The sequence below is a fragment of the Pediculus humanus genome, genomic scaffold (genome assembly GCF_000006295.1).
Source record: "Pediculus humanus corporis 1103172107665 genomic scaffold, whole genome shotgun sequence".
NCBI classification, from domain to species: Eukaryota; Metazoa; Arthropoda; class Insecta; order Psocodea; family Pediculidae; genus Pediculus; species Pediculus humanus.
Genome location: NW_002987274.1, coordinates 1,946 through 14,653, shown reverse-complemented (window position 1 = coordinate 14,653; position 12,708 = coordinate 1,946). Strand labels below are relative to the sequence as shown.

The 12,708-nt window shown below is 28.8% G+C and overlaps 1 protein-coding gene across 1 annotated transcript; it reads right to left on the bottom strand.

The window, feature by feature from the left end:
* Window positions 1-1,824: 1,824 nt before the first annotated feature.
* Window positions 1,825-7,682, bottom strand: Phum_PHUM280320 (uncharacterized protein; the record flags this gene model as incomplete). Its single annotated transcript, XM_002426779.1, has 16 exons — window positions 1,825-2,171; window positions 2,258-2,393; window positions 2,474-2,745; window positions 2,831-2,988; window positions 3,070-3,272; window positions 3,383-3,498; window positions 3,584-3,706; window positions 3,763-3,808; window positions 3,897-4,127; window positions 4,198-4,362; window positions 4,443-4,606; window positions 4,694-5,048; window positions 5,124-5,248; window positions 5,330-5,596; window positions 7,298-7,582; window positions 7,676-7,682. The coding sequence occupies 16 exons, from the start codon at window positions 7,680-7,682 to the stop codon at window positions 1,825-1,827; spliced, it is 3,000 nt and encodes a 999-aa protein (XP_002426824.1).
* Window positions 7,683-12,708: the final 5,026 nt, after the last annotated feature.

Sequence of the window (12,708 nt, the reverse complement as noted above, 5' to 3'; positions counted from 1 at the left end):
ATTTTTTTTTTTTTTTTTAGTTTTAACTTCGGCACTGTTCATATCTAAATATAAATTTTTTTAGTCGGTTATTTTTTTTTTCAATTAATCATAATTTTATATGAATTTTTTTTTTTTTTCATAATGGCAGTGTCGAGCATTTTTTTTTTTTACTTATTTATAATATTTTTCGTTATGACGTCAAAAAAATTTCCTGAAAAAAATAACCGTTAAAAAATTTTTTTTTTTTTGGCAAATGTTTTTTGTTTTTATTACGTAAAACATTTTTGTATATTAAAAAAAAAAAAAAAAAAAAAACCGGAAAATAAATAATTTTTTTGTTTTGTTTTCACTTAAAAACTCTGACTAGTTTCATCAAATTAATATAATAATTATATAAAATAAAATAATAATAATTTAAATACTAATATAAAAATCGTAACGGATTTTCATTTGAATTTTTTTAATTTTAATCAAGTATTGCCAACTTTATTTTTTTCCCTTTTCCCCTTCGCGACATTGTTGCAATTTACATACAAGACATATTATTTTATTTACTCTATGAAAAATATTTATTATTAATTTGTAATGCGTTTTGTCGTTACGAATAAAATAATACAATTAAAAAAAAAATGAAATAATAATAATAGTAATAATAATAATAAAACGAAACACTAAAATAATAAATATAACAATTACAATAAAAAAAAAAAAAAAAAAGAAAAAACATCACAGATTTTATTTTAAATTTAAAAACAAAATTTAAAAAATTAAAAAAATTTTTTTTTTAAACTTATTACTCATTAATTATTAATAATTAATTTTAATAACAACCCAATTATTATTTATTTTATACGCAGAGACTGTTTTTATTAAAAAAAAAATTTAATAAAAATTGGGATCCATTCAGACTTTAATATATATATAAAAAAAAAAAAACTACAGTTCTAATTAAAACAACTAATTTTTTTTCTTTTTTTTTTATCAATTAATATTAAATTATTATTATTATTATTTATAACTGGCCCACATCAATTAATATTCTCAGTTTTAACGGCCCAAAAAAAAAAAAAAAATTGATATAATTATTAAAGAGTAATTAATTAATTAATTTTTTCTATCAAAATTTTATAAAAATATTAGAATAGTAAAAAAAAAAAAAAAAATTGAAATTTCATTCTTCTTTTTAATTTTATCCAAATGATATGTTGCAATTGTTGCTGTTGTTATTTGTCTTTACAATAAAAATAAAAGAATGAAATTAAAAAAATTATTAAAAATATCTAAAAAAAAAAAAAAAAAATGAATTACTCGATAAAAGTTTTTTTGTTTTTTTTTTAACATTGTCTTCGGTTGATACAAATAGGTATCTGATTGTTTTCCGCAGCTTCTGCATATAAGCAAGAAGATTCCGAGCAAGAACAACAAGCTTCGCTGTTTTCTCTGCTGCTGCAAGACATTTGTTCGACTTCATCCCAATTTTGTTGACGCCACCTTTCGTTTTCTTCCGAACCTAAATAAAAATAATATAAATCCTCATTGAAATGACGTTCCGTAATTATTATTATTATTATTAATGACTAATCATTCTTACAAGTGTGATGTCTATGCCTGGAATCTTGACTAAGACTAGGTAAAGATGACTGAATTCCTTTATCTATATTGTCATAAGAATTACAGCAAGAATGATGGCTACTACTTCCGGTTTTATGATGGTGAATTTTCCTTCCTATTTCACCACCATTGTTATATCCGGACGGGAAATTGGGGACCTTATTTGAAAAAAAAAAACAAAAAAATTGATTTTTTAAATTTTAAATTAAATTATTATTATTATTATTATTATTATTTTTGTTGAATTCTTACAGGAGGTGGATGCTGATTAGGTGGCGGACATCGTCGTTGTCCGTCATAATTACTTGCACCGCTCGAACCACTTCGATGAGTCCCGCAATGGGATCCGGAAGACATTCCCGTTCTTTTACTTAATTGTGGAGAATTAAAGGAACTCAAATTTCGACTAGGAGGAGGTTGTTCGGGAGGAGGAGGAAGGAACTCGGACCAATTGGGTAAAGGTGGAGGATTTTGATTGTAATTTTGATGAGGAGGGCCTACTGAATAAGGAAGTGGATATTTACAACGATTTTGATTTGATATTTTTGTCGGTTGTGACCTTGAAATCCCATTTTCATCTGCAGAAAAAAAGGGAAAATTTTTTTTTTATTACACCCTTCAGGTTTACAGGTGAATTTAACACAGGATGAATTTTTTATTTTACCAATATAGAGTCCCTGTTCTGAGAGTGGGCTTGGACTATGTTGTGGTTTGGTGCAAGAATCACTTCCGCCGGAACTGCAAGTTTTAGTATCACCTCCAGGACAGCACAAACTCATTCCAGAAAATTGATTTGAGTCCTACAAAAAAAAATTAATCATTTCGACAACGTTTCGTACACAGCTTACCAAAAAATAAATAAATAAGTAGATGAACAAACCATTTCGTTTCTGTGAAGTGTGTTTATAAGTGTTGTTGTTGCATATGGCGTAGGATTTTCGTGTTCTCTTCTAGCAGAATAAAAAGTCGATAAATTTCTCGTGTCAACTTCTGCATAATCCGTTGCATTCGATGTTAAATCGTGATTTAAAAGTTTTATATCGGAAAGATTAGAATCTTTGTCATTTTGTCGCCAACCTCTATCGATCCAAAGAGTTTCTTTTCCATTGATAAGATTTAATTGCGTCATATCATTTGCATTAACAACCGGTACTGCAATAAATTCAATCAACAATTAACAATTAACAATTCAAATTTTCTTTTTTTTTTTTTTTCTTCCTCTTCTTCTTCTTCTTACCGCTCAAGTGTCCCAATTCTTTGGCTAAACTTTGTCGTCTTTTTAAATAAAATAATCCGGCAAAACCCAAAATTATAGTTAAAACCATGAGAATCATTAATATGAGAAACCAAGTTTCTTGTACTATGCTAACTCTACTTCCTTCGCTAGGATGAGCTCTGTAATAGTAATTTTTATCAAATTAATTTTTTTATTCATTTTTTAAATAATTTAACCTAACCCCCCAAAAAAGTTGGTACCTCGAAGGATAGGAATGTATAAAATTAGGATCCATAATCAAAGTGTGCGATTGAGAATAAGGACCGGCACCGATTTTAGTAAATGCGACAACTCGGGCGTGATAAGTACTTCCGGTCGTTAAATTATTTAATATAACGCTTGTTTTTGGTGAATTTAAAGACATTTGAGCAAGGATTTTACTGCTGTTTCCTTTTATTTGTATCTGTAAAAAAAAAAAAAAAATTTTAAATGATAATTAATATTTTTCAGGGGCGTGTACCGCCCCCCAAAACAACTTTATAAATGTGAAAAACGTGTGCGTGTGGTAATTACCCTGTAACCCAAAATGACACCATTGTGATGTTGCGGAGGTGGAGGAGACCAATGAACATAGGCCGATGTACGATTTAACATACCGATTTGAATATTATCAGGTGGTGCTGATGGAACTAAAATTATATATATATATATTTATATATTACAAAACGAGAATTCTTATTTACAAAGAAAAGACAAAAATTTGAAATCAGGTACCATCTTCCAATGTTTGAACTGATTGACTATTTGAAGGCTGTCCTTCGACGGATTTATAAAAAGGCACTAAGAAAAATTCATATTTTGAGTATTTTTTCAAATTAGAAACTAAATAACTTGTAGCTCCCGTTTTTAATACAATCATCATGTTGTATTTTTGAGAACCACGGAAAGATCACGAAATCTAACGTAAAGACCTTCAACGAATTCTTGAGCATTTAAAATCTGGAAAAAAAATGTATCGAATGACGTCAGACGATGGAAAATCGTTTAGAAAATTTCAAAGAAGAAAAAAGAAAAGAGGAAAAGTCACCTTCCAATTTAATCGTACAGAAGTTGAAGATATGGCTTCGATATGCTTCAATTCTACAACTTTTGTACTAAGTCTAGATCGAGCTTCGTCTAATTCCGATTTTGAAACTGCTCGTAAATCTCCACCGAGAGTTTTAACTTGTTCAGACAATGGCGAAGGAGGTGATAAACCATTTAAATTTTCCGATCGTACGAGAAAAATATAATTTGTATCCGGTTTCAAATCCGTTATCTAAAAAAAATTTTTTTTTATTTTTCATTGTTTTCTTTTTTTTTTTTTTTGTTTGATATGAAGGACGTACCGTTATCGATTCTGATAAGATTCTATGTGCTGCAACGACCCAACCCGTCTGAAGATCAGAACTAAAATATTCAATAGTATATCCGATTAATGTCGGTTCGTTTTCTCTCCTTTCCGGATTGTTTTTCCATGCTAATTTTACGCTGGATTCCGTCACGTTTAAGATCTGAAAAAAACTCAGTTTTGTAAAGGAAATGAATTTGTAAATAAAAAAATTAAAATCGATTAGGATTTCCGGTTTTATACCATTGGTTTTAACGGCGGAAGTGGAAAAGTACTAGGATCTGGAGTTCTGTGTATTGTTGATGTTGAACTTCCCCGATCCACAGTCAAAGATGCCGACCAAGATGTTTCACCGCTTTCCGATGAAGCCGTGCAAGTATAATGACCAGAATCCGAAGTTTGCAAACCTGGAAAAATCGCAAAAAAAAAATAAAAATAAAAATATGTCAGAAGGAAACGTGAGGTCACGTGAGAAAGAAAAAAAAATTAATTACTGTCGATTAAAAGAGTTCCGGATGGTTTTATGTGAAATCTTTCTTTTCCTTCGTCTAAAGGATTTCCATTTTTATACCATTTTATTTTGGCATCTTTCTGACTCGTCTGGCATAATAATGATGCTACTTCACCGTAACGAAGCGTTTGATTTGTCGGTCCGAAATCAAGAATCGGAGGTGGTACATCAGCAACGGAAGTTACTTGTAAAAATGCTCGTACGGTTGCCGAACCGGCAACGGAAAGAGCAGAACAAACAAGAAATCCAGAATCTTCTCTTTGAGCTCCCTGAATTCGCAACGAACCTTCGGGAGTGATATGAAATCTACCGTATGCATTTCCGGGAAACATGAGATCCTAAATAAAAAATTATTATTATTACGTTAAAAACCCCAAACGTATTTATTTAAAAAAAAAAAAAAAAAAACGAACCTGTGATCCTTCTTTCGTCCAAAAAACCGACGGAGGAGGATTTCCTTTGGCAACGCATTCAAATGTTGCAATACCATTGAGTCCGACTTTTTGATTTTGTGGTTTTCTGATAAATGTTGGTGGAGCTTTAAAAATAAAATTTTCCTCCTTTATCAAATGATAAAAAAACAATAATAATAATAATCTTATTCGGTATTTAAACTTACAATGAACGGTTAGGGATGCTCTCGCGGATATTTTACCAACAACATTTTCAGCATCGCATATGTAAATACCTTCGTCTTCTAAAGAAACATGTTCTATCATCAAACTGTGGTCTTCAAGAGTGTGTGCTCTTCTGCTTGGTAATTTACCATCATCTTTTCTCCATATAATATTAGGTGTAGGATCCCCTTCGACTTTACATTGAAATTTAACACTTTCTTCAATGAGTGCCGTCGCATCCGTCGGTTCCTTATTGAAAAAAGGTTTGACTGAAACCCCGGAATAAAAAAAAATAAATTTTCTTCCTCTCACCTTCCTCCTAACCCTAACCACCCCCCACCTACCCAAACCTAATTAAATCCCGTAAAAACGTAATATCCGGTGGTACAAATTATAATTAAAGTAATTTACGATTCGGCAATTGGTATATAATAACCCATTTAAATGATAATAATAATAAAGTGAAGAGGATTTGATATTGAGTATAATTTCACTAAACATTTTTATACTTTTTTCAATATAATGATTTTCTCTCAATAAAAACCCTACACTATTATTATCATTATTTTCTCATCCCTCCTTCCTTTTTTTTCTGCCTGTGAATTTGCTCTCTTCCTCTCATTCAATTTATTACCCGTTAGAATTAGGATTTTCGGGAAAGAGAGAGAGAAAGGATAAAAACGGTAAAGCTCTGCCGACCGCACAAAACCCCGGGTAATTTTTGTATAAAAAAAAAAAAAATGGCGTCTTCTCTTTATCCGTGACAGCCAAACTAATAAATAACTTTGGTTAGGTTTATATAAAGTCAGTAGTTTAAACCATCACACTAATTCTCCTATAAATTATAGTTTAAAATATTTTAGTTAAGTGTTTTTTTTTTTTAAAAGTTCCCCCCACCCCCCAAAAAAAACAAAATCTTAGTCATTAGCCAAAACAATAAATTTTTCCTTTTAGCTTTTTATAGTCAAAAAAAAAAAAAATTTTCGTTTAATTTTTTTCTTTTTTTTCCTCCCCCCCGTTTTTCTTCGAAAAAATTCGAAATCATCGTAAAATAAATATTCCAACGGTAAATTTTATATATAGATATATAAAATGAAAATGATAATAATAATAATAATAATAATAATGATAAATAAATAAATAAATTTCGTATAAAGTAAAAAAAAAAAAAAACTTTTTTCCAAAATGAATTTTTTTTTTTTCTTTTTTTAATTTTCAAAAAAGCTTACTACTTCCACTATCATTTTTATTTTATTTTTTTATTTTTATAAAAAGCACCGGAAAATATTTTAAAAATAAATTTTCCAAAAAAAAAAAAAGGGAGAAATTTTAACTCGTAAAGCAAAAAAAAAATTTGAAAATTTTTTACCGTTTCGTATAAATTTTCTTTTTTTTAAAATGCCCACCGTAATAACTTAACGCTTTAATTAAAAAAAAAAAAAAATTGTTTATAAATTTATATACGTAATGAAAATCTCTGATCCCACGACGTTTTTACACGTTTTTTTTTTTTTACAAAGCGTAAAAATATTTATTTTTAAATTATTTACACGACCGCGCGCATGCGTAAACGAATCAAACAAACAAAAAAATGATGGATGATTTTATAAAACTTTTATTACTACTCGATATATGTATATAAAATGATAATGCGACGATTAAGGCCGTAAACGTCTAACATCTATGAAAATAGAGGATTTCGATGTACGTGTGTGTGTGCGTGCGCGTAAATTTATTCCAATAAAAAATAAAAAAATTTCGGACTAAACTTTTCCTTCCCACAAAAAGTTAATAATGCGAAACATGTAAAGGGAGGAACAGCATTAGAAATGATGATTAGGATAATAATGATGGCATTTTCTTTTTTCCCGAATAAAAATGGTTACCCTTAAAAAAAGATACAAACGAAACCCCTTCTCTCTCCCCCCCGTAAAAAAAAAAGCAAAAAATAAATAAAATGTTCGACTCACCATTGACGGTCAATATGGCGACTTTACTTTCTTTTATTCCCACTTTATTTTTAGCTATGCATTGATATTTTCCCTCGTCCGTTTGTTTAACATCGTTTATCATTAAATTACCACCGTCGACGATTCGAATTTTTCGTGGATCGTCCAAATTAATAGTTTGTGAATTTTTTTTCCATTCGACAATCGGTTCTGGAAAACCTTTTGGAGCTCCGCACGTAAGCAAAGCCGTTTCTCCAGCTGCCACCCTCGTATGTTTGGGTTCGACACGGAATTCATCTTTCAAAACTAAAAGAAAGAAAGAGAAAAAAAAAAGTAAATTTATGTGCGTGTGTGTGAGTGTGCGTGCGTGTGTGCGCGTGTGTGTATATCTAAACACACGTGCCATAAAATAAAAACATCCCTCTAAAACATTCGTCTTAAAATCTCATAACCCCAAAACATTCCCGGTTTTATTGATTGAATTACTCACTAATCTTCAAACACCGAAAAGAACTTCATCCTGTGGCCATTATCTAACGCCCCGTGAAAAATACAAAAAAAAAAAATAATAATAATCAAAACCTTTGGGGAATGTGAAAATCCCTTCGGGGAATTGTAGTATATAAAATGAGAGAGAGAGAGAAAGATAGACAAGGAAAAATAAGAGGTGATGTATGCAAGAAGAAGAAGTAGGAGGAAAAAGAAGGATGATCCAATGAAATTAAACTAAGAATGGGAAAAGCATTTCTTTTATTTAAACGATTTAAGGGCAAAAGGACACGAAGGTTTCAAATGAAAGAATGAAGTGACATTAGAAGAAAAAAACATACGAAGGGTAGAAAAACAGTAGAGAAAATTCAAAGCACGCTTCAATTAAAAAAAAAAAAAAATCCCCCCCACCCTTTCCCACATTCCCTCTATTTATTCGAATAAAAAACAATCTTAACTTATTGACCGACCCGTCGTACGAGGGGTCTTTTATATGTCAAGAATAAAAAGCCCTCTTCCTCGTAAGATAATTAAGACGTGGAAGCAGATGGTATAATTGCATGTGCAGGTCCAACGGATTCATCATCAAAAGACCTGTCATCTTGTAATAAGAGAGAAAAATAAGATGAGGGGACACAATTTTTATTATTATTATTATTTGTTCGTTTTAATGAGAGAAAGAGAGAGGGAGAGAGAGAGAGAAAAACGAACGTTAAAAAAGAAAAAATTCAAAAAATATTTTTTTTTTCTTTAATGCAATAAACAAACGAGAAAATTTTTTTTTTTTAAATGAGAGGGGACCTCCTTTCTAGTGTTGTCCTCCCTGTTTCCAGTTTTTTTTAAAAATCGCACCATAAAAACAATAATTAAAAAAAACAAAATTTAATGTTTGTCAAAAAAAAAAATAAAAAAGGATAAACAGATTTTTAATATTGTTTTTTCTCTCTCTCTCTCTCTCTTTTTTCACGATGGCGTTACAATAAATCTATTTAAATATCCTACGGTACTATCTACCCTATCGATACGGTTTCAATTGTGTAGAATGTAAGAAGAGAGGAAAAGTAGAAGAGTAGTAGGAGGAGGAAGAGGAGGAGTAGATAAAATGCAATTTGTTCACACATATGCAGATAATATCGCAGCAGCAGCAGCAGCAGCAGCTGACCTCCTCGTTCTAAAACCGGAAATAAACTACAACCGTTCGTGAATATTTTCCCCCATTTGACCATAACAATAAAATTACCAAACCACAAATAATAATTTTTGCGGTTTCTTTAAAATTCGTTTTTATTATTATGTTCATTTCATTTTCTCTCTCTCTCTCCCTCCCCCTTTCCGCCTTCCCCCTCCACTTCCCTTCCAAAAAAAAAATTTTTTTAAAGATGCAGCAAATCGATTCAACATCGTCATATAAAGATTATATATTTTTTTCTACGAGATTAATTCCTTATCCGCCTCACTCAGCCTCATACATATAAATATTTGAGATAATCTCAACTCTTTAACTTATCTTTATCTTCTTTTTACAAAAAAAAAAAAAAGAAAATCCTTATATCTGTTCGCTCGTCTTATCACACCGACTCCAATATTATTATTATTATTATTATCACTAATTTTCCCGTTTTTAAAATCCATTCGAATTAAAAAATTCATTAATATTTATATTATTATTCGTAAATATTTGTTCCCCTTCTTCCTTTTTATTTTTGTTTCATATTTGTGACGTCACATATTTAAAAAAAAATTTTTGGCAACTTTTTCCAGGAAAAAAAAAATTTCTCCCGACGAAAATCGATAAAAAAAAACATAATAATAATAATAATAATAAATTTTAAAAAAAATGTATCTATAAATATTTATTTGCTGTAAATGTATATAAAAATAATTTTATCTGCTGACACTTTATCTTAATAATATTTAATTGAAAAAATAAAAAAATAAAAAAAAAAAGTACAGAAAATAAATTTTGTACGTGTTTAGAAAATTGTTATTGCGGGAAGGGAAAGAGAGAGAAAGAGAGAGAAAAAAAATTTTATTTATTTATTTCAAAACGTTAATATTATCGATTGATCCGTTTAGATAAATTAAAAATTTTCAATTTTCTTCTGCCACTTTAATAAAAAAAAAAAATTCGTAAAATTATTTTTTTTTCGAAATTAATTAATTAATAACGATTCGATTTTTAAAAAGAAGCGCAAGGAAAATTAATTAATTAATCGATTAATTTTTTTTTTTTTAGAATTCTAATTCCACGATTTTTCCTTTTTAGAAAAAAAAAAAAAATTAAAAAATTAATATTTTCTTATAGAAAATTTAAATTTTCTTATACGTACAAAAAATAGGATACGGAAGTTACATTTTTTTTTCTTTTTTGTTTTCTTTCCGTTCCTTTTTCCGCCATCTTGAATACTAATCTTCTTAGTTTTAGTAGTTAGTTAATAAGTTTTAAATTTCATTTAGTGTATCCAAAATATTATTTACTCTTTTTACTTCCCGTTAAATACGGGTGGGGGGGATTTTAGAATTTTGATATATTGTTTCCCCTGGTTTCCTTGTTTTTTAAAAGTAAATCCCCTTATTTATTTTTTTATAACAAAATTAAATATTTTATTAATAAATATATATATTTATGGGTGGGGATAAATAAATAGAAAAATGGCCGACGGAAGTATGGCGAAGAAAAAAAAAAATCTTAAATGAATCGTAATCACTTTTTAAATTAATCAAAAAGATATTTTAAAAAAATTTTTTTTTTTTTTTTTTGATTAATAACGGTCGTTAAGAGATTGGGCAAAAAAAAAAAAAAAAAAAAAAGAAAAAAATTTTCGGTTTCAAGTAAATGAATTTCCGGTTTTTGAAAATTTAAAAAAAAAAATCCCTGCTATTAACTTCCGGTTTTTAATCTTTTCCTTTAAAAAATTGTTAACACTTTCCAAATCTTTTTTTTTTATACCTTTTTCTTCCGCCCCTCTCCACTCGAGTAATTTATATTATCTACTCGGTAATAATTTATCTACCTGATCAAAACCCCCCCTCTTTAACTTCCGTTTCCTTTTTTTTTTTTTTTTTTGGAAGAAGAAAAGGACGAAAGATATTAAATGCAATTATAAAAAAAAGAAAAAAAAATTTAATAATTAATGAGAAAATTCATGTGACAAAAGTTGACCGCCAAAAAAAATTAAAATTTATTTTTTCTCATCTTTCTCTCTCTCTCCTCCTCTCGGTTCCCTTCCTCCTCTTCTTCCCTCTTTTCATTTCTTCCCCGGAAAAAAAAAAGATGAAAACGTGTGAATTTTTCAATATGTGAAAGACCAATGACCGTTTTTTCCAACAGGAAATTAACAGGAATGAAAATTAATTAAGGAAAGCCATTTTGACACGGTCTATCGTCGTTCGTTTTGTACAAAAATCGTTCGGAGAAAAAAACAAAGGGAGAGAGAGAGAGTGAGAGAGTGGGAGTGAGAGAGAGAGAGAAAATAATTTTTGTAAGGGATGAATATAAAACGAAGGGAATAGTTATTTGAAAAAAAAAAGGGTGGTAGAAGAAGAATATGGAGCACGACGAATGGTGGTGTTGGATATCTTTTCTCTCTCCTTTTCTCTCATGTCAAATTCCCATCTTCTTTCTTTCTCTTATTATTATTATTATTATTACTACCCCAAACCATTTGTAAATCTTAATGACGTAATCTTCGAGCTAATTTGACGTAGTTTTTGTTTAATGAATCGTGTGAATCACGATGTGTATATATCCTCATGGAGAGAGTTGGGGGTGGAGGGTGGAAAAGAAGGGGGAAGAGGGGGTAGATAAATTGTTCTGACCTTTCTTCAAATCCACAACCAGAAAATCATCCCCTAACATATATATATTTTTTCATTCTTTTTTTCTTTCATTTTTCAATATAATTTCAATCTCTGTCGTTTTTCAACCCTGAATCCACTTCATCTATTTTTCTGTTGCCACTTCTTGAGAACGTTACATATTTTTTGTTATTGACACGATTAAATTTTCGTAAGAAACAAAAAAAAATTAATTTATCAACGATAGATGATTTTAATTACTGGTTGTAATAGTCGAATAGTACAACCACGATAAAATCACGTGGGAAACAAGCAAAAAGACACGACGAATAAATCATTCTTTTTTTTTTTTTTAAATTATTTATAATTAAATAAAAAGTTTATTGACACGTTCGTCAAACTAAAAAAAAAAAAAAAAAAAAATTACAACTTTTTACAACTTCTGTTTTATTAATTTAAAAAAAAAAAAAAACGATGCCACACACACACAAATATAAATTTAATATTCTTCGACCACGACCACGTGGATGTAGAATATTTTATTTTAATTACTATAAAAAAAAATTTTTAATAAATTAATAAAAAAAAAATTTTTTTATTTTATTCCTTTTTTTCCCTTTAATATCCATACATAAATTTTTTTTTCATTTCTTTACGTAAAAATAATAATAATAATAATAATAATAATAATTTATCATTATGACTTAGCAAGAGATTTTAAAAAGCTTAAAACATAATTATTCTACCCCTCCCTCCTTCCCCCCACAAAACAAAAATCAAGTTCTTTTAATTTATCTCGATGGATTTTACTTTATTCTTTTAACGGTCGTCGTGTAATATTAACGAGAGTCTTTACCCAAAACAAACAAACAAAAAAGAAAAAAAAAAAAGATTAAAAAGAATTTTCCTTTTTTTTCCATAAAGTCGAATTATTATTATCATTATTATTATTATTATTTTACAAAACGAGCTTTCAAGCTTTATTTAAAACTTACTATAAAAAAAAAAAAGGGAAAAAGGTATACATACGAGTAAAAAAATTTTGTAAACCTTTTTTTTTCTTTTTAAACAATTTAAAATAATAATAAAAATAAAAGTATTACCAACCCTTGAAAAAAAAAAAAACATAATTTACAAAATAATGA